The 20,854-nt window shown below is 53.3% G+C and overlaps 1 protein-coding gene across 11 annotated transcripts in view; it reads left to right on the forward strand.

Moving 5' to 3' along the window:
• Window positions 1-20,854, forward strand: part of SPTAN1 (spectrin alpha, non-erythrocytic 1) — a 59,527-nt gene that overhangs the window by 36,737 nt on the left and 1,936 nt on the right. For 5 of the 11 annotated variants that reach the window (XM_036855091.1, XM_036855089.1, XM_036855094.1 and 2 more), the window contains 25 exons: window positions 483-574; window positions 853-997; window positions 1,089-1,270; window positions 1,830-1,929; window positions 2,051-2,248; window positions 2,350-2,496; window positions 3,524-3,627; window positions 3,733-3,895; window positions 4,291-4,305; window positions 5,945-6,076; window positions 6,349-6,486; window positions 7,298-7,402; window positions 9,289-9,497; window positions 10,338-10,458; window positions 10,643-10,764; window positions 11,362-11,494; window positions 13,222-13,320; window positions 14,830-14,989; window positions 15,661-15,737; window positions 16,376-16,585; window positions 16,971-17,267; window positions 17,650-17,762; window positions 18,138-18,155; window positions 19,324-19,386; window positions 20,629-20,683. In XM_036855091.1, the coding sequence (XP_036710986.1) occupies window positions 483-574; window positions 853-997; window positions 1,089-1,270; window positions 1,830-1,929; window positions 2,051-2,248; window positions 2,350-2,496; window positions 3,524-3,627; window positions 3,733-3,895; window positions 4,291-4,305; window positions 5,945-6,076; window positions 6,349-6,486; window positions 7,298-7,402; window positions 9,289-9,497; window positions 10,338-10,458; window positions 10,643-10,764; window positions 11,362-11,494; window positions 13,222-13,320; window positions 14,830-14,989; window positions 15,661-15,737; window positions 16,376-16,585; window positions 16,971-17,267; window positions 17,650-17,762; window positions 18,138-18,155; window positions 19,324-19,386; window positions 20,629-20,683 (3,198 nt within the window). The remainder of the gene's footprint in view (window positions 1-482; window positions 575-852; window positions 998-1,088; window positions 1,271-1,829; window positions 1,930-2,050; window positions 2,249-2,349; window positions 2,497-3,523; window positions 3,628-3,732; window positions 3,896-4,290; window positions 4,306-5,944; window positions 6,077-6,348; window positions 6,487-7,297; window positions 7,403-9,288; window positions 9,498-10,337; window positions 10,459-10,642; window positions 10,765-11,361; window positions 11,495-13,221; window positions 13,321-14,829; window positions 14,990-15,660; window positions 15,738-16,375; window positions 16,586-16,970; window positions 17,268-17,649; window positions 17,763-18,137; window positions 18,156-19,323; window positions 19,387-20,628; window positions 20,684-20,854) is intronic. The other 6 variants (XM_036855096.1, XM_036855099.1, XM_036855097.1 and 3 more) reach the window with 4 other exon arrangements.

Here is a 20,854-nt window from a genome sequence, read left to right on the forward strand (position 1 = left end):
ACTGCCTTTCTTGCCTCCTTTCTGGACCCCGAGCTGGTTTGTCTCCCCAGTACAAGGTCCTGTAGCTGTGCTGCGCTCCTTGGGCTGCTGCTGCCCGGCGATACAGCCGTGCGGGGTGTCGGGGAGCAGTAGACTTGGGGACTTGTCCACTCGGTGGTTGTTAGGACGCAGTTGCTCTGAGGCAGGCACCAGGCTAGGCGCTGAGAGTGAAGATAAGTCAGCTGCATCTCTCCTACTGCTTCCACGGTGATTCCAAGTCAGGTGTTGGTGGAGTGTTTGCGCCGTGGCGTCCGGCGAGCTGTGGCAGGGTCTGGCTTTCTGGACTTTTGCTGTCGTGGTGTGCTCAACGACTGAACTAGGAAGCTTGGAAACAGGAAATCATCTGTGCCCCAGCCTTTCCTTTCACGTTAAGCCACCAGTCCTCTGGTTCTGGCCCTTCTCCCAGAGCCTGGTGTGGCTGACGCTTTGCTGCCCTCCCCCAGGAGCTGAACGAACGCTGGCGGTCCCTGCAGCAGCTGGCCGAGGAGCGGAGCCAGCTCCTGGGCAGCGCCCACGAAGTGCAGAGGTTCCACAGGTGAGGGTCAGCCGGGGCTGGCAGGGGAGGAGCAGGCGACAGTTGGGTTCCCGCCGACGGTAACGGCTGGGTCTTGTCGATGGTTGTGCTCTGGCACCTGGTGGACGCTCTCAGTCAGTAATGCTAAGCGGATCAATTTGTGTTCCTTGCTGTTTAGAGCTGTTGGTGGGCCACCGACACATGTGCTGGTGCCAGTGAAATGAAGTTTCCCTACTTGACCTGAGGTAAAGGCAGCCGTACTCAGCACTCATTAACTTGAACGTGTGTCTCACCTACAGAGATGCTGACGAAACCAAAGAGTGGATCGAAGAGAAGAATCAGGCTCTAAACACAGACAATTATGGCCACGACCTGGCCAGTGTCCAAGCCCTGCAGCGCAAGCACGAGGGCTTTGAGAGGGACCTCGCGGCCCTCGGCGACAAGGTGAGAGGATGTGGATGGGGAGCCGCCTCCCCCCGATTCCGCCCGAGGCTGAACCCCCTCCTTTCCCGCTGCTCACCGCTTTCTTCCCCAGGTGAATTCCCTTGGGGAAACAGCCGAGCGCCTGATCCAGTCCCACCCCGAGTCGGCAGAGGACCTGCAGGAGAAGTGCACCGAGTTGAACCAGGCGTGGAGCAGCCTGGGCAAGCGCGCCGACCAGCGCAAGGCCAAGCTGGGCGATTCCCACGACCTGCAGCGCTTCCTCAGCGACTTCCGGTGAGAAGCCGGCTCGCTGGCTCTGGGCCAGGGGCCTTTCTAGCTGGATTAAATGCATGCCTGGATCTAGCACTTACAAGGCTTAATCCTGGGAATTCCCTGGCGGCCCAGTGGTTAGGACTCGGTACTTTCACTGCTGGGAGTCCGGGTTCAGTCGCTGGTTGGGGAACTGAGATCCCACGAGCCACACAGCAAAAAAAAACAAAAAACAAAAAACTTAATCCTAAAGGAAAGCATTTGCGTTTGAAGCTGTAGAAAACTTAACCACAGCTACTGTCTGTAAGAACCTGTTATTCTATAGGGTGAGAAGATCTTAGTTATAAACCTGTTCATTTTTCCTCTGAGGAATTCTTGATTTTTTCTTTTCTTATTATTTCAATAAGACAAACAAGAAGCTTTGAAATACTTTGCCTGGAGTTCTAGCCCCATTCAATAGATTAACTAGATTAACCCCAAATAACCCTCTGAGATAAGAATTATGTAGTTCTCTCTTTTCCTGGGCAGAAGGCCTGCTTGCCAGGTAGCGTAATAGCCATTCCTCTGTGGATCTGGTTTCCAGGGACCTCATGTCTTGGATCAATGGAATCCGAGGGTTGGTGTCCTCAGACGAGCTAGCCAAGGATGTCACCGGAGCCGAGGCCCTGCTGGAACGGCACCAGGTAGGTGGGCCTGCTGAGCAGCAGAGACGTGGTGGCCCTGCCAGGCCGGGAGGACCTTTGCAGCTGACGTGAGAGTGCGCAGCTCCTGCCAGTTACCTAATCCCTTTCCTCCTCTTGGCAGGAACACCGGACGGAAATTGACGCCAGGGCTGGCACTTTCCAGGCCTTCGAGCAGTTTGGGCAGCAGCTGTTGGCTCATGGGCACTACGCCAGCCCCGAGATCAAGGAGAAACTACAGATTCTAGATCAGGAGCGTGCAGACCTGGAGAAGGCCTGGGTGCAGCGCAGGATGATGTTGGATCAGTGCCTTGAGCTGCAGGTGCCCGTGCTGGCCAGTAACTCCCTGTTTGCCGCGGGGTTTCTGGCCGGGTGTCCGGTCGCCGCAGGTTCTGTCTCCTCACCGGCCTCTCCCCTTCTCAGCTCTTCCATCGGGACTGCGAGCAGGCCGAGAGCTGGATGGCCGCCCGGGAGGCCTTCCTGAGCACCGAGGACAGGGGCGACTCGCTGGACGGCGTGGAGGCGCTGATCAAGAAGCACGAGGACTTCGACAAAGCCATCAACGTCCAGGTGAGGCCTTGTGCCTTTCCAGGTGGACAGCTTCTGTCTCTCTGTTGGCGTATTCTCCTTTCCCTTCCCAGTGACTAGAGAAAAAAAATAGTTACTGTGTGCTTAACTCTGCTGCAGAGCTCTGGTAGTGTCCTCAAATGAAAATACTTGGTGTTGACGACGGAGGAGGCAGCGTGGTCCCCACTGGGTCCAGTGCAGAGCTCTGCAGTCTAGGAAAAGTGACATACGTTAATCGTTTTTTAAACTTTATATATAAATTCTGGTATTTCTGAGGTTTTGTTTGTTTGTTTGAGGCATGCTTTTAAAAATGTTCATATTATCCAATTTGTGTCTTTTTCTATGTTATTTATTTTATTTTGGCTGCGTTGGGTCTTCGTGGCTGCGTGCGGGCTTTCTCTAGTTGCGGAGCGTGGGGGGCTGCTCTTCGTTGCAGTGCGCGGGCTTCTCACTGCGGTGGCTTCTCTTGTTGTGGCACACGGGCTTAGTTGCTCCGCAGCATGTGGGATCTTCCCGGACCAGAGTTCAAACCTGTGTCCCCTGCATTGGTAGGCGGATTCTTAACCACTGCGCCACCAGGGAAGTCCCATTTCTGAGGTTTTAATAACAGAGATGCCACAGGGAAAAAATTTTATACCGAAAGGGAAGAAAAACAAACTTATGGGTAGGTAAGTGAATCCATGAACGTAAACCAGAAAGATGCAAAACTCTTAGGCTTATAAACCATTTTGTTGAAAATCGGACAATGTTTTCGTATAAAACCTAATTTTGTACGTGACGTCTGCTGGTGCTCAAGCCCCGGCCCCACCCCAGCGTGACCTGGAATCTTCTTGAGTTAAACTCTACTCTAATAATGATTGAAATCAAGCTTTCCTCTGGCTTTTTACACTCCTGCTTCTAGAGTGTCAGTGTATTCTGATCCCGTCACCAGCTAGTCACCCAAAATAACCATTCTCTTCTCGAGACCTGCAGTCCAGGCGAGGCAGAGTCGTCTTGCCCGCCTTGACCTCACGCCTCTGTTTGCTGACAGGAGGAGAAGATCGCCGCCCTGCAGTCCTTTGCCGACCAGCTCATCGCCGGCGGCCACTACGCCAAAGGCGACATCTCCAGCCGGCGCAATGAGGTTCTGGACAGGTGGGTGGTCTGTGCAGCCGACGGGTCTTGCCGCCCTTGTGTGAGCGGCCCGGCCTGTCTAGTTCTGTGGGGTGCTCACCTTTGCTCTCGGTTTCACTTTCTCAGGTGGCGACGTCTTAAAGCCCAGATGATTGAGAAAAGGTCAAAGCTGGGAGAATCGCAGACTCTCCAGCAGTTCAGCCGGGATGTGGATGAGATTGAAGCTTGGATCAGCGAAAAATTACAGACTGCAAGTGATGAGTCATATAAGGATCCTACCAACATCCAGGTGAGCTGAACAGATTAGCTGTTTATCTCCGAAGTAGCCTGTGTTATTGAGTTGATCTTGTTAAAATAAGGTATCTTTAAAAGAGGGAGATACCTCTAAGACAACTTCCTCGTACCCCCAGTGATGCCAAGAAAAAGTATTTTAATAAGATGAACCGGTGGGAAAGCCTCACTTAAATGATGAGAGCCATTTCAGAAGCCGCTTTCCTCATTTGCCTCTGTTGAAACCATGTCTGCTATTTAAGAGTCTGCAGAAAAGGTCCCCTTGTATTTGCTGTTCCTGAATGCTCACCTTCCCAGGGGAAGTATGACAGCAAAATGAGTTTCTGTTGAATAGCTGATATGCATATTCACATAAGTGTACTGAACTCTTGTTATTTTAATCTATTTTTGTAGCTTTCCAAGCTGCTGGTAAGTTTTATGTTTTTTTTTTAAGAGTTGTAGTTAAACGAGCTCCAGTGTTTGCGCTCTTGTGTGTAGATTCTCGTAATTGTAGATTCTGCCGGTGTCTCCTCATCCATGCTTTTCATTTCTAATCATCCATCAGCCTCCATTCAAGTGCCCCCGTGGGATGTGGCTTTCTCTGTTGTAATTAGCCTGCAACCTTTCACTCCCCCTCTCCCCTCCCAATTTATCACTTAGGCAAGTTCTGTACAGTGTTTGATTTGGGGGGCAGTAGTTGACTGCTTTCTTTTAAGAGGTGTGCTTCTTTTAAAAACTGAAATAGCTTTTTCTGTGTAAACTTGGGTTCCTCTTGCTCTGGGCTCGTGGCTCTCGGTGGACTAGGGCAGGGCCAGGTGTGAGAGTTTCGTTGCCCACGCAGTCTGGCATCCAGAAGTGCTGGTCACTGGAGAGGGACAGCTAGAGATCCACAGAGAGGCAGGTGATCTGCTTCCTAAGTCTAAGAGGAACTGGGGGTGAGAAGTTAAGATAAAAGTGAACATTACCCAAGGGGCAGTGAAAGAGACTTTCCAGTCAAAATGTAGCTTAGAAGTTGCCTAAATGGATGGAAGAAGTGAAGAAATAGAATGGATGGGAATTGAGCCAAAGAACGATCAGAACAAGAAACAGAAGAAGAGGGGCTTTTGTCAGGATGCGTGGGCATTTGAGACTCTTTTTGTTTCTGTAGTTGGGCTTGGGCACAGAGTTGGTGCAAGGACGCTTCATGTTGGTGCTGCATTTCGCCAGCCACATGGCTCCATCTTGTGACAGTTGCTGCCCCTGAAATGAAACATTTGATGCGGAATCCTTCCCCAGTTGTACTGCTTTTTTCCTTTTAGTTCTTTTTTCCCCAGATCACATTCTTGCCTGCAACCCTGCATTTTTCACCCAGAACTGCCCCACAGCTGCATCCTCCCACTTGTCTCCCGTGGTGCCCCCCAGCCTCAGATGCCCATCATCCTCCCAGCCCTCTCTTCTAGCAAAAAGAAATTCTTACCTACAGTCAAGCCTGGATTTTGACAAATCCAGCAGTTTTGATTGATTGCAGCTGCCAGATGAGAAGCCGGCAAAGCCAGGGTTTGCGGCAGCTGTAGCCTTCTCTGTCGACGGAGGGGAGGCTGGCCCTCGGATACCTTATTTCATAGTGCCTGCCACCTTAGGTGATGAGAGGGCCATATGTGTGTTATTAGTTAGAGCTGTTTTCCACTAAGGAGAAAGCTGTGGATGGAAATTGATGCGCAAGTAGATTCAAAACTACAGTTGGCCGTTACCAGCTCCTGCAAAATGTTAGAAAGTGTATAATTCTAGGATTTCACTCACAGATAGCTAGTCCAGCTGATTTAGGAGTTGACTCAATTCACCTACTCCTGAGCTGGTGCATTTCCTGTCTCCCAGCTCGGACCTTCTGCTGAACTTCCATCAGACTGACCCCTGAAGTATTTTGCACAGATTCTGTGATCACCTTCTATAAAAATGTTGACACTTGCCCCTAGTTCCTCAAGTCTGCTACCACTCCCTCCCTTCTGAGAACCCCTTCTCCCTGAAAGGACAGAGCCTAGCAGGACCTGGTTTCGAAAGGTTTGTGGCAGGGTTTCTTTGGTGTTTTCAGAGCAAGCACCAGAAGCATCAGGCCTTCGAAGCAGAACTGCACGCCAACGCGGACCGGATTCGAGGGGTTATCGACATGGGCAACTCCCTCATTGACCGCGGGGCCTGCGCCGGCAGCGAGGACGCCGTCAAGGTACGCTGTCCCCCAGCTCCCCTCCTCCTGGCCCGGGAAGAAGAGGGGGCTGGATTTGACTTTCAGCATCACCGTCAGCTTGATGATGACCCTGGAATGCAGTCTTAGGAAAATAAACAGAAGACTTCTGGCTGTGTTGCTGAGGGGATGCTAGTGAGAGTGGCTCCTGGGAGCATCTTCCATCCTCCTCTGTGAGGGGCGTCAGGTCGGCTTCCAGAGAGGGCGCGGACCGTGGAGTTGGCCATCTCCAACGGCTCCCTTCTCTTGCCCAGGCCCGGCTGGCCGCCTTAGCTGACCAGTGGCAGTTCCTGGTGCAGAAGTCGGCTGAGAAGAGCCAGAAGCTGAAAGAAGCCAACAAGCAGCAGAACTTCAACACTGGGATCAAGGACTTTGACTTCTGGCTCTCTGAGGTGAGGCCACGGGGCTTCCCTTCCCCACTGGAGGGTTCCGTGGAAAGGCAGGGCTCTCCCGACGTCCCTTTTAACAGAAATCATCATCAAGTGTGAGCTGTGTACTCTGAGGGGTTTGTAGTCAGGGGGAGGGAATGTTTACAGAAGAGAGAGCTTATCTCTGGTTGGACGTGGGTCACTTGTTTCCGCAGGAGAACGCACACAGGAGTGGGTGGTGGGGTCTGTGTGCAGGCCGCTCTCACGGTACCCAGGTAGAAACCAGAACAGCAAAGAGCCCGGAGGCCAGAGTTAGTCCTGCGGTCTCTGTAGACTGTTCAGAGAGTACAGAAAGTAAAAAGAAATAAAAAAATTTTAAAGACCACTATTCTGTATCTATCTGGTCTACACCTATTTCCGTGACTTTTTGTACTTTCATGTGTTTGAGCTCATAACGTAATTTTTCATCAGTACGTATTGGTGGTGTTATTTCAAGTCATGAAAAAGTCTTCCTGAACATTTGAATAACTGCCTCAGACCATCACAGAGTTAGGCCATAATTTAAACATTCCCATACTGTGGGCCACGCTGGTGCTCCCAGCTTTGGGGGATACGTTTTGCTGCAGTGAACATCTCTGTACATTAGTCTTTGCCCGAGCTGCCGCCTCTCTGCCCAGGGGAGGGTCCACGCCGAGCCGGCACAACAGCAGCATGTGGTGGGGAAGTTTGCAGCTGTCCAGACAGGGGCGCCTGGGGGACGAGTGGGCATCCTGGGTTCGCCAGGACACAGAATGTGCTCCAGACAGTAGCCTTCCCGTTCATGTTTCATTGCCAGGTGGAAGCCCTGCTGGCCTCTGAGGATTACGGCAAAGACCTGGCTTCTGTGAACAACCTGCTAAAAAAACATCAACTGCTGGAGGCGGACATCTCTGCCCATGAGGTAAGCGGAGGGGGCGCCAGGCCGGGCTCTGGGACACGGCCGTGCGTGACTCTAAGGAGACCTGGCGCATTTGGGGACGGACAGTGATGTTCATCCCTTAAAGCCAAGGTGCTCAAACGTTGTGGTCTCGGGGCCATTTTGTGCTCTGAACCATTATTGAGAGCCCCTAGGAGAGTTAGTTATGTAGATTTTATCTATTGGTATTTGCCATTATTAAAACTTAAATTTTTAGAGCTAAATTTTTTAAAAATAATTTCAAAAAAATTTAAAAATAATTTCAAAAGGTTACCTACTGTATGATTTCATTTACATGATATTCTCAAAATGACAGATTATAGAGATGGAGAACAGATTAGTGGTTGCCAGGAGTTAGGGACAGGGTAGGGGTACAACTGTAAAGACTATAAGGAAGTTCCTTTGTGCTCTCAGAACAAGGTCCATATCTTGATCTTGGCGGTAGTTGCGTAAATCTACACATACGATAAAACTGCATGGAACTACATGCACATACTCACAGAGACACACAAATGCACATAAAAATTGGTGAAATCTGAATAAGGTCTATGAATTGTAGCAATGTAAGAAAACTGAGAAAAATGTATTAATTCGTTTAAAATAATAAACCCATCACAAGTTAACGTAAGTAACATTTTTTATGTATAACGTCTCTGTTTTTCCAAAAACAAAAATATAGCAAGAAGAGTCACACTGGTTACATTTTTTGCAAACCTCTTTGATGTCCAGCTTGATAGAAGACAGCTGGGTTCTTACAGCTGCTTCTGAATTCAGTTTGTTGTGTGTGATGAAAATAGAGCCTCACACAGGTAGAGGAGGGAGTGGTATCTTAATTCAGATAACTGTGGGTACTTTTTGATACTACATCCAACTCAGTAAGTGGTAGTTTCTAAAGGTTAGTTGGAAAGTGGACTCTGAAACACTGTCAGCTTTTCATACTGTTTATATTTAAATCCACTGGTCCATCTTGGACTTGGAATGGATCATTTACTCAGGCCTGAGGTTACAGAATCATTTGGGAAATATTGATTCGCAGAGTTTAGATCTTCTAAATGTTGACGCATGTCTGTATATGGTATCAAACATCACGTTCGTTAACATCACAGCCAGTCTCAATGGAAAAATCTACACGTATAGGGAAGCTGTCAGGCTCGCGGAGGTGGATGCCAATTTTCCAAAATTCTAACTTCCTCATGAAAGTTTGAATTTTATCATAAGCAGCAAACTCAGTTTTCCTTAAAGTGACAGGTTCACTTTATTCATTCTCGACAAAGTATTTGTCAGCTCTCAAAGTCAGAATGACCATAGTTTGTCTGTTGGCTGTTCTCCCAAGTGAAACTGACGGTCCATGGAAGAAGTGGCCAGTTCAGCTCGGAACACGTGCTTCTCCTCAGCACAGTCATTGAACTTCGGCACTTGGCGGAAGTGCTTTGTGTGGGTTCCCTGTTTTATCAGATAGGATATTAAAACGACATGTACTCAAAGATGGAGACTTAATAAAATTAACAACTTTGCTGCTTTTTTAAGGATGTTCTTAAGTGAAACAGCGATTTCTACTGGGAGTGCATGGCAGTGAAGAGCTGGATTTCTGCTCGTAGTTTGCCACTGCCTTGAGCAGCACCACCCCTACCGTGGATTTTGCACCATCAGTGCAAATGTTCACACAGTAAAAAAGGCAGATCATGTTTTTGTATTGTTATGAAAGTAGTTTTGATCTCTTAGAACTCTAGGGGTCCACATACCACACTTTGAGAGAAACCTGAATAAATCTTAAACCAACCCATCAGTGAAGAAGTCCTGAGTTCTGGTTTACAAGCAGATATTCGTGGGTGACCCAGATCTCTGACCCCTCCATCGTGTCCCCTGCCCAGGATCGCCTGAAGGACCTGAACAGCCAGGCCGACAGCCTGATGACCAGCAGTGCCTTCGACACCTCCCAAGTGAAGGACAAGCGGGACACCATCAACGGCCGTTTCCAGAAGATCAAGAGCATGGCGGCCTCCCGGCGAGCCAGGCTGAACGAGTCCCACCGCCTGCACCAGTTCTTCCGGGACATGGACGACGAGGAGTCCTGGATCAAGTACGCGCCCCGCTCCGGGTCCCCTCCGTGCCCTCGGAGCCTTTCACGGAGGACGTTAGGAACCCCGGGCTAATCCTCTCCTGGACCGTGGTGGTGAGATGGGAAGTGGGTCAGAAATGGCACGGACTCGGCAGCTGTGCCCGGCTGGTCCCAGCCTCACCGCACAGCCGCGGTGAGACGCCCCGGCTTCCCCTCCTGGTGTCTGGGCATGCGGTGATAGTGGTCAGCCATGGCCTCCACGTGGCGGTGTGTGTGGTGGCGTCCAGGGCTTGTCTAGTCCCTGCCCTTAGGTCACTGGCGACATTAGTGAGTTCCCATCTGGGAAAGATGGTCTGATCTCCTGGGGAAGATTGCTGCTTGCAGGAAGAAAAGTCCGTCTTGTTTGTTTTTAATCTCCCCTCCCCCAGAATTTCAGTCTGCCTTTTCCAGATGATGTAGCCTATAAACAGACCATTTTTAAGGACAGGATCCTCTCAATTCACTGCCTTAAAACGCTGTTTACATTAGCATTTTCATATGTTACCGCGTGTGATACGTGTGTATTTGATCAGATAGGATTGATAGGGTGACAGCAGTGGCACCTCCTTGTTCTCCAGTGCACCCCGACCCTTTGCAGAGTCGGACACAGGAGGTGCTCCTGGAGACGTACGTGGACCCCGTTCATTGGGGAAGTAGAGGCTTTTTTCCCCAGAAGCCTGGCTTCTGAAGGACTTTCCCGGAGAGATGGGTAGATGCAGGTGAAGGACATCACGGGGTCCGTGAGCTTCACGCTCTTTGACTGCACGTCTGCAGCTGAAGACACGCAGGTGCAGAGACTGACCACCCGCCTGTGCTGCCCAGGGAGAAGAAGCTGCTGGTGAGCTCGGAGGACTATGGCCGCGACCTGACGGGCGTTCAGAACCTGAGGAAGAAGCACAAACGTTTGGAGGCAGAACTGGCTGCTCACGAGCCTGCGATTCAGGTGAGGAGGGCCTCTCCTGGCCAAGCGGGCAGCGGGGCTTGAATGGGTCCAGGTGAGCCCGTCTCACCGAGGTCTCTACCGTGGTTATGGCCCCTCATCCCACAGCGGGGTGGAGAAGGCCTGAATTTGATGTCGAGGCCCTTTCCTGGAAGCATCTGTTGACCCAGTCGTTCTTGCCTGTCAGGGTGTCCTGGACACCGGAAAGAAGCTGTCCGATGACAACACCATCGGGAAGGAGGAGATTGAGCAGCGCCTGGCGCAGTTCGTGGAGCACTGGAAGGAGCTGAAGCAGCTGGCAGCCGCCCGGTGAGCGGGCGGGGCACGGGCAGCGGGCGGGGCGTGGACAGCGGGCGGGCCCGCCTCTTGGCTGTGCCAGCACCACGCCTGGGTTGCTCTGACAGGCCCACGCCGAGCTGGTCCCATTATGTGAATCCGGACCGAGCAGATGGTTCCAGAATTGCGTGTTGGACCAGCACTCTCTGCTTTGTATTAGGAAGAGGGCTCGAATGAACCGTTTACATCCCACACTCATCATTCGTGTTTTTTTTTTTTAATTTATTTATTTATTTTTGCTGTGTTGGGTCTTCGTTTCTGTGCGAGGGCTTTCTCTAGTTGCGGCAAGCGGGGGCCACTCTTCATCACGGTGCGCGGGCCTCCCACTGTCACGGCCTCTCCCGCTGCGGGGCACAGGCTCCAGACACGCAGGCTCAGTAATTGTGGCTCACGGGCCCAGTTGCTCCGCGGCATGTGGGATCTTCCCAGACCAGGGCTCGAACCCATGTCCCCTGCATTGGCAGGCAGACTCCCAACCACTGCGCCACCAGGGAAGCCCCATCATTCGTGTTTGTAAGCATCCAGGTTAGAGGAGATTATGGCTGATTTTATACTGTCCCCTGTGATTAGGGGCCAGCGGCTAGAAGAGTCCTTGGAATATCAGCAGTTTGTAGCCAACGTGGAGGAGGAGGAAGCCTGGATCAATGAGAAGATGACCCTGGTGGCCAGTGAAGATTATGGAGACACTCTTGCTGCCATCCAGGTCAGAGAAACCGGAGATGCTGCCTGCTTCTTCCCTCCTAGCCGCTGCCCGCTCCACCCTTTTCCTGCCAGCTTGCTCGGTGGCCGTGCTCTTACCGGGAGAGCCCTCGGAGCCGGCAGCCAGCGTCTCGTTGGCTGGTCTCAGTCCTCAAGATCCCACGCGAGAGACGCTGCCCCTCTGTAGACAAAATTGGGGTGACTTTGTCAGCCCCAGTTCATGGAGTCCCGCTGTCAGCCCGGCAGTGTGGCTGGTATCGTTAACCACAGCTTACTAGTACCCTGTTAGTTTCCTGTGGCTGCCTTAGCAAAGTACCGCAAACCCAGTGGCTTTGAAACAATAGAAACTTGTTTTGTCCTAGTTTGGAGAGCTAGAGCTCTGTGATCAAGGTGTCGACAGGGCCTTGCTCTCTCCGAAGCTTCTAGGAGAGGACCCTTTCTTGCCTCTTCCAGCTTCTGGTAGCTGGGCTTGTGGCAGCGTAACTCGAACCTCTGCCTGTGCTTTCACATGGCTGTCTTCCCTCTGTGTCTTTGTGTTCCCGTGGCATTCTGTCTGGGTGTGTCTGTGTCCAGATTTCCCTCTTGTTATATATGTAGGACACCAGGCATATTGGATTAGGACCCACCCTGATGACCTGTCTTAACTTGATTGCATCTGCAGAGAACTCATTTCCACATTCCTAGGTGCTGAGGTTTGAACCCATATCTTTGGGGGGGACACAGTTCAACCCGTAACATATTTCTTAAATACATAGGTTACCTATTGCTGTGTCACAACCCTAAAAACAACAGTCTATTTCCCACGATTCTGTGCATTGATGGGCATTGCCTCTGCTGCTCTCACTGGGACCCTCTCACACAGCTTCACTGAGGCAGAAGGCAGCTGGGCTGAGAGGTGCACGGTGATGTCACTCAGGTGGCTCCAGCTGGGACGTCTCAGTCCCCTCCACGTGGCCTCTCACCATCCGGCAGCTTAGATCAGCTTCTTCAGGCAGCGTTCAAAGAGGCAAAGGCAAGGCTGCAGGGATCCTAAGGCGTAGCCTGTGGGACAGAGCAGCCCCGGGGCTCGGGGGTGAGGCGACTCCCCTCTTCATAGGAGGAACTGCACGTTGTGGTCGGGTGTTCCTCCATCCGTGCCGCCAGCTGTGGAGGCAGAGTTAGCATTCCTGAGAGTCAGGGTAGCCCCAGAGCTGGGCTCCTCCCGCTGGGAATCCTGTTCAGCTCGTTGGGGGACGCAGGTAGGAGGCAGATGCAGTCAGTGGTTTCCTGTTCTCTGCATCGCTGTGTTCCCTGGAAGCCGACACAAGGGGTGTTGTCTCCAGCACTTCAACTGTACGGAGGAAAGGACAAGATTTGGGAGGTCCCTCAGGAGATGTGCTCGGGTTAAACCTTCGGGTGGGTGTCGCTGTTCGGTTGGTGCTTATTTTAAGGTTGCTCGGTATCCATTTTGGGGCCTCCGACAGGGCAAGAGGGGCCTGTGCTGGTTGACGGGCAGGAGCCTCACCGCTTCAGAAAGGCCTTCCCGAGCCCCCCCACCCCTGGTTATGCGCGCGGTGTCCTCATTTTACTGTTTTAGGATTTCCTATTTATTCTGTGTCTGTCTGTTGTCTGAGCCCCAGCTGGACTGGGGTGCATGTGTGGGCACCTTCCAGCCCTGCTCCACTGTGCCCGGGACCTGGCCCACCGCACATACCAGGCTCTCAGTAGCGAGCCTTGCTGTTTCCCCTCCAGGGCTTACTGAAGAAACATGAAGCCTTCGAGACGGACTTCACTGTCCACAAGGACCGGGTGAATGACGTCTGCACTAACGGACAAGACCTCATTAAGAAGGTGAGCCCGGCCCGCTGGTAAGACCCTCATTTCCCGCTCCGGGACACCGCGTGCTGGTACCACAACTGCCCACAAAGCTCCTCCCCTGGGACACTCACTAAACAGAGGTCTGCGTGGAGACCAGTGGCGGCTCCATTCCTGCATTCCGTGTTTAACTGGATATTTACCCCCTTCTTGAAGCCAGTTAGTAAAGCCATTCTGCAGCAGTTGGTTTTCTCTGCTTTAATTAAGCAAAGAAGCATCCCTACTGTGACATTGGCACTCCCACATGGTTGCTCTTCCAGTTTACTTCTCCGGGAATACAAGCTCTTCATAGAGGTGGTAGAAAACACAAGTGGGCAGATCAAAACAGTCACCCATAGAACCACCACCAGAGAGATGACCCCAGTGAGACCTCCGTGCCTGAGCCTCCAGACTCTCCTCATGCTGAGCCGTCCACCAGGTTAAACGGCAGCTGTTCAGTGGGTGCACGTCGCTGTGTAAAAGCTGGCTGCTATCCAGGATGTTTTATAAATCTGTCTGTCAGAATCACAAGGTTCATTTCATTCAAACAGCTTTCTAGGGAGAAAGCAAAAAATAAGGGGTCTTGGTGCTTTCTCAGCAGCAGTGAAGTCGAGTCACTCCCCAGTTGAAATCCAGACTAGACGGGGTGCCGCCATCTGTCACAAGTTCCACAAGACATGTAGTTGCACAAGACAAATGACTTCTATCAACTCTGATTTCCTGTCACAAACACATAATGAGTAAAATTCCTCATCACAGAATTTGCACTGTTGATCAGGCCTTACTTAAGACTAGGGATTTGGTCCACAGGAGGTAACTGTAGTTAAAATCCATGTTCACTGGGGAGCTTTTCTCCTCACTCTTGTGGGCAAATAACCTTACGGAGACTAATTTCAGATACAGACCATGTCCACGTAGATGAGGCCTGTGTACGACTCAGCACACACAAGTGCGCCCCACCTGTGAGATGACGGCTTGTGACTGTCCTTCGGCCTTGTGGCAGAGAGCCTGGTGCTCTGTTTCCAGCAGCAGTCTTTGTTTCCTCCCTGAGTTTCTTTCTAAATTTTATGCGGACTTATGGTTTGTGTTTTCACATACAGTTTTAACCAAGACTGCATCAGAGTGTTTGGGGCTTAATAATTTTTAATATCCACAGTGTGAAAATATTGTTCCAAGCCATTGTTTTTATTGCATACGTAGAGTAGCCATTGAGTCATAATTATTTAGGCTTTTTCTGATTTTTTGCTGTCAAAAATGACACTGATGAATACATCATTGTGACTTAACATTTTATCACATTCCTCATTATTACTTGTAGGAATAGAATTGCCAGTGTTCATCTCTTTAAGGCTCTTAGAAAAGCCTTCCCCCATTCTCCTGGCGGTGGGCAGGGGAGCACGGCCTGTCACAGAGGTTGCAAGCCTGCCTGCGCCCTGCAGGGAGGGTGCAGATCAGGTAACCGCAGCAGGGGCGAGGCTGACAGAGTGTGCCTTTTCCACGGCCTAGAACAATCACCATGAGGAGAACATCTCTTCAAAGATGAAGGGCCTGAACGGGAAAGTATCAGACTTGGAGAAAGCTGCCGCCCAGAGGAAGGCAAAGCTCGACGAGAACTCGGCCTTCCTTCAGTTCAACTGGAAGGCTGACGTGGTGGAGTCCTGGATTGGTAAGCACGGCCTCGGCGCTGCCCAAGCCTCTTACCCTCCCGGGCCGGGAAGATTGTTCAGAACCACAGCCTGTCTGCTTCCTACACAGCTGGTTTTCTTCTGCGGAGAAGAAACTGCTGGAATGTGAGCGTATCAGAGACCCCTGCCGCCGGGCAGACCACTGGTGGCAGCGGGAGACAGGGTCCTGAGGCAGAGAGCTGAGCCTCAGCGGTGCCCCTGGGCCGGCACGAGGGTTAACAAAACAAAGGTCCTGTAATGCTGAAAGAAGCAGTGGGCACCACAACACAAACAAGGGCCACACGAGCCAGACCAGCCTGCACCGGCACTGTCCCCCGAGCTACACGGGTCCAGGGTGTGATCCAGCCCCCAGGCGAGGAGGAACTGCACTGATTTCAGGACCCACGTGACCTTGGTAGTTGCTGTCGCATAAGTAGCGACTGAACAGCATCTAGGACAGGCTGGAGGGCCCTCTTCAGGACACAGACGTAGAAGGGGGCCCGGGTGCAGGGAGGAGCCAGCTCATTGGGGTTCAGAGACTGCTGTCAGTAGTATTGGAATTCAAATGTAAGCAAAATAATAGGTGCCTCGCTCTTCTTTTTTCTTCTTTTCTTTTTTTTTAAATTTGTTACATTGAGAAGGGATGGTTGATTTCCCATGCTTGGTTTTCTAGGTGAAAAGGAGAACAGCTTGAAGACAGATGATTATGGTCGAGATCTATCTTCTGTCCAAACTCTCCTTACCAAACAGGTCAGTCGTGGCTACTTTGTTGATTGATTGAAATATTCTCACATAGTATTTCCTGGTGGATGAATGACGGTCAGCATCTTTCATTGAGACATTTGACTATTTATATTAGGCCCTAGGGGCCAGCCGTAAACAAGATACAGTCCTGGTCCTCAGGAAGCTCTCAGACTAGGCCTCTGAGCTGTAGCCTGATGGGTGCTAACAGGGCTGAGCACAGCAGGATGTGGACTTCACTCGAGAGGTGTCTGACTCAGTTTCCAGCAGGCAGGCGTTGACGGGGAAGTCTTCCCAGAGGAGGTGACATCCAAGCTAGATCACGGAGGGTAAACTGAAAGTGGTTGGGGAAGAGCTGGGCAGGTATTCTTGGCAGAGGTAGTGTGGAGAGCCCGGGTGCCTCAGCCCGAGGCTGAAAGCAGGGTCTGGGAGGAGCTGCCTCAGTGACCTGAGGCCTGGAGGAGATGCAGAAAAGTGGTGACCAAGGTGTGACCAAGCGTCAGGAGGAGGTGGGGACTCGAGGCTGACAGTCTGGCCTGGGCAGCTGGCTGGACAGATGCGGGTGCCGTCCGAGCTGAGGCACCAGAAGGCGTACGATCTCATCTCAGTGTGGTCCCTGCATGTTGCCTTCTCGCTCCTTGTTCCAGGAAACCTTCGACGCTGGCCTGCAGGCCTTCCAGCAGGAGGGCATCGCCAACATCACTACCCTCAAAGATCAGCTGCTGGCCGCCAAGCACATCCAGTCAAAGGCCATCGAGGCCCGGCACGCCGCGCTCATGAAAAGGTGGAGCCAGCTTCTGGCCAATTCAGCCACCCGGAAGAAGAAGCTGCTGGAGGCTCAGAGTCACTTCCGCAAGGTAAGCTTGGCCCCAGCCGAGCTCAACCAGCTCAACGCATAGGGAAAGCAAACCCCTCTCCCGGGACAGAGGTTCTGCACGGGGGTGTGGAGTCAACGTAAACCAAGGGAAATGGGACCCTTGCCTTCGTGAGGCTGCTGCTCGGAGGCTTCCGGGAAGACTGAGCTTGCATGTCCCAGGGAAGGGGGAGCAAGGGGAGAAAGAGGGAGGACTTTCGAGCAGTGGGAGAAGGGCGGCAGAGAGCTGAGCCGAGCCAAGCCGAGCAAGCCCGACGCCCTGGGAACTACCCCCGCCTTTCTGGTGCCCACACCGCCGCCCACCCGCCCACCAAGGATGGTCCATACAGCCCCTGCAGCTGTGCTGACTCAGTCTCCTCTGCTTTCAGGTGGAGGACCTCTTCCTGACCTTTGCCAAAAAGGCTTCTGCCTTCAACAGCTGGTTTGAAAACGCAGAGGAGGACTTAACAGACCCGGTGCGCTGCAACTCCCTGGAAGAGATCAAGGCCTTGCGCGAGGCCCACGACGCCTTCCGCTCCTCGCTCAGCTCGGCCCAGGCCGACTTCAACCAGCTGGCCGAGCTGGACCGCCAGATCAAGAGCTTCCGCGTGGCCTCCAACCCCTACACCTGGTTCACCATGGAGGCCCTGGAGGAGACCTGGAGGAACCTGCAGAAGATCATCAAGGTGCCCTTCTCCGCTGGGCCGGGTGGGGCCCTGGACAGGGAAGCCGTTCCTGGCTGAAGCGTGAGATCGGGGAGGAAACACAGTTTCATTCATCACAAGTCACCCTGTGTGGGTCCCACAGGCCCGCATGGCTGTGATTGGCCCTCCCCTGCCCCGCATCTTGCAAGGTCTCTGGGGAAGCGGGCTGGCGAATGCCTCCCAGACGCCTTCCGTGCTGTCTGTGGGTTGAGATGAACAGCTCGTCCTCCCTGACCCCCGAGTAGCTTCAGAAAACTACTCCTGTTCCTCTCAAATGTTGAGACCAGCCGGTCAGTGGCTGAGCCTCGAGCCTGTCCTTGAAGGGGGGCGGGGATGACACGCCTCTTCCTCCCTTGGTCCTTAGGAAAGGGAGCTGGAGCTGCAGAAGGAGCAGCGCCGGCAGGAGGAGAACGACAAGCTGCGCCAGGAATTCGCCCAGCACGCCAACGCCTTCCACCAGTGGATCCAGGAGACCAGGTGCGGCCCCGCGAGTGCTTGGTCCTGGGGGCTGAATGCCCAGGCCTCGGGCTCCAGAGTGTGGGAAGAAGGGTTGGGAGCGCAGCCTGGTCTGGCTGGAGCCAGAGGGGTGGGCAGAGTTGGGAGGGTTCTCGAAGGAACTTCTCCAGAGATGGAGTCACCGGATGTCCTGGATTGGGTGGGACTGAGCGTGGCCCGTGGTTGCCCTGCACAGCGACGGTGACAGGGGTACAGGGTTGAGCGCAGCGTGGGTACTGATGACCTTGGTTTTGTTTTTTTTTTTTTCTTTCTTGTGTCTGCCTCTGTCCCCCACCTCGCGATGCTGCTGTCCGGACACCACCTTGTCTTGTGGCTGCTTGGATCCCATCTCCACAGAACGTATCTCCTCGATGGGTTAATATTGACTTCTTATTTCTCCGGGCTTTGTGGTGTGATGGTGTCTCGTGTGCTTGTCCCTCTGCCCTTTGTCCCCTCGTGGCCTGGCTTGCAGAGGATCCCAGAATGGACCTTCCTGCCTGGGGCAGGCTGCACGTCCTCCACCCTACCCTTGCCCCCTTCCCTGGCACCCATGGCCCACTGTCCCTGACAGCCTGCAGTCTGGGGAGGGGAGCCGCTCCCACCTTCCTGTTCAGATTCCAAGGGTTCTCTTAGGGAATAAGATGGGGCCAGAAGGCCAGAGCTGGAGTCCAAAGCCTCTGAGAATCCCCATGCTTATTCAGCCATTGGGATTATACTGGACTTCTTTTCTGCCTTGTTCCCCCACGTGTCTGTTGGGATCATGTTTAGTGCCTAGGAGGTCATGGGCATGAAATAGGATGACATTGTTGAGGTGCTCCAGCTGGTGCACTAAGTCCCCGTCTGTGCACTGACCCCCTCCTCCCCCAGCGCCCCCACGGAGGGCTGAGGCTGTCTTTTGCCTCAAGAGGAAGCCCAAGTGCTCAGGGTTTCTGGGTAATGGAGAGACACAGGACTTGGGAGGAGCCCCGAGAGGAGCAGGGCCGTCCTGCCCGGTGCCAGTGGGGCCTCGCCACGAGGCCTTGGCCTCTGCCCGGATCGGGCACCCTTGCATTCTCTCCCGGGACCATGGTGGCTTAGACTAGCGCTCCCGAGGCCCTGCAGGCAGGCACGTCAGGCGTTAGAGGCGGCAGCGGGAGGAGCGTACCCACACTCAGGCGAGCATGCGCTGAAGGCAGAGCAGGGCGGGATCCAGGGATCGCAGGTTCAGCTCGAGCTCATAAGCTGCCCTGGGGTCTGTTCTCCTCCCCGGTGCCCGTGGCCATGTCTGCTGGCATTGGACTTGTCTCCATGAGATGCCATGCTCCCCTTACCACGTGGCTCCTCCCAGCCCCGTCCCGTCTTGCCCGGTCCCCGTGCGAGCCGCCCAAGGCTGCCTGCCCACCCAGGCTGGCTGTCGGCTCGGCCTCCACCACGTCCCTGCCTGGGCGCCAGGAGGCCCTGCCTGTGCACTGTCCAGCTTGGGCCTTGTGGTGTGTGTCTGTCTCGGTATGCTCTTGCCTCCCCCTCCTCTGGTGTATTCATTTGGTTTCTTTTCTTTGAATAGCATAGCGTATCGTCGGGTCATTCGTGTCTATCAGTATGAAGTTGGGGATGATCTGTCTGGAAGGTTTTTCTCCTGTTTCTTTTCTTACCTCGCTGTGGTTTTACCCGTGCACTCTTGACTTCCCCAGGCGGCTCTGCTTTCTGACTAACCCACCGCCCGTGGCCGCGTGGGAAGGAGGGGTCTGTCCTCCTCCCACTGCACCAGCACCCGGCCTCCTGCCCCCAGGTCCTGGGGGTGTGCTTTTCCTGGGGGGACATGGCGTGACTGTGAGTCTGACCTGCTGGGGTAGGAGGAAGCCTGGTGCCTTGCCTTGCTAGAGCACTTTGAACCTGGGGAGATTTCACAGCTAATGCTGGCTCGCTGGGTGTTGAAAGGGTAGGTTGGGGCAAAGGTGGGTACAGGGGAGGCCGGGCTAAAACCCCACCCAGGACACGCACACAGTGTGACTCATCCCTGCACGTAACCTCATTTGTCTTCATTCACTGGTAGCCTCTGTGACCTCACGCTGTTCTGTCGGGAAGCCTCTGTCGGCTCCCCAGAGGCCCCCTGCTCCTCAGAACTTAGCCCTGGAAGGAGCCTCTGGCGCTGTCTGTAGATGATAGAACCTGAATCTGGGGCTTAGTCACAGCCACGTCTCCTTTGGGCAGGACCAAACCCAAATCTGGTCGTGATCTTCACACCCCAGTGCCCATGTCAAGGGGTCATCTGACTGCATCTCCTCCCATTGCTGTCACTTACCCTAGAGTGTGGCTCCCCTCCTCAGGAGCCTGCAGGAGACCCCAGGACTTCTGGGGGTGGCTGCCAGCCTCCCCTCACCTTCGGGTCTCCTGCCTGAAGGGTTGCACAGGCGTCCTTCTCCCCCTGGTTGTGGAGGAAGCATGCTGCCAGGCCTGCAGCCCCCCTCTGTTCCCATGGAGGAACGTAAAATCAGTTCCTGAGGTACCCCTTCAAGGGCCTAGCTTGGATCAGGTACCATGCCACAGCCTGGGTGGGCCTAAGGAGCCAGCCACATGACAAGGGGTCCCAGCTGGGGAGCAGGGAGCAGGCTGGATGGGGGCTTAGCCCTGGCTTATCTGTTGGCCTTACCAGGTGGCAACCACATCAGGCAGCAGCTTCCCAGAAGTATACTGGAGAAGTATTACCTGCCCTCCCTGGCTCCCAGAGCTGCTTAAGAAAAGATAGCCAGTAGCAGATAGGTTTCATACCCTAATAAGAGGAATTTGAGACTGCAGGCACTTTTATCTGAGGGAAGTTAATTTCGAGCTGGCGATCGGGCCTCTTGCCTCACTGTGCTTCTGTGTTTAGGTCCTGCATGGTGGAAGAATCCGGGACCCTCGAATCCCAGCTTGAAGCTACCAAAGTAAGTGCCCTTAGTGTTTCTGGCCCGGCTAAAACCCTTCACCCCACCACTGCCAGCAGGCCTACTTGGCTTCAGGTCGGGTACAAGGTGGGCTGGCCAGGTACCCCCTTTTCCCTTGGCTTCAAGCAGCCCAGGACCTCCGTCATTTTAAAGAGTTTTTTGTCTTTGACA

Source organism: Balaenoptera musculus, chromosome 6, assembly GCF_009873245.2.
Source record: "Balaenoptera musculus isolate JJ_BM4_2016_0621 chromosome 6, mBalMus1.pri.v3, whole genome shotgun sequence".
Taxonomy (NCBI): Eukaryota; Metazoa; Chordata; class Mammalia; order Artiodactyla; family Balaenopteridae; genus Balaenoptera; species Balaenoptera musculus.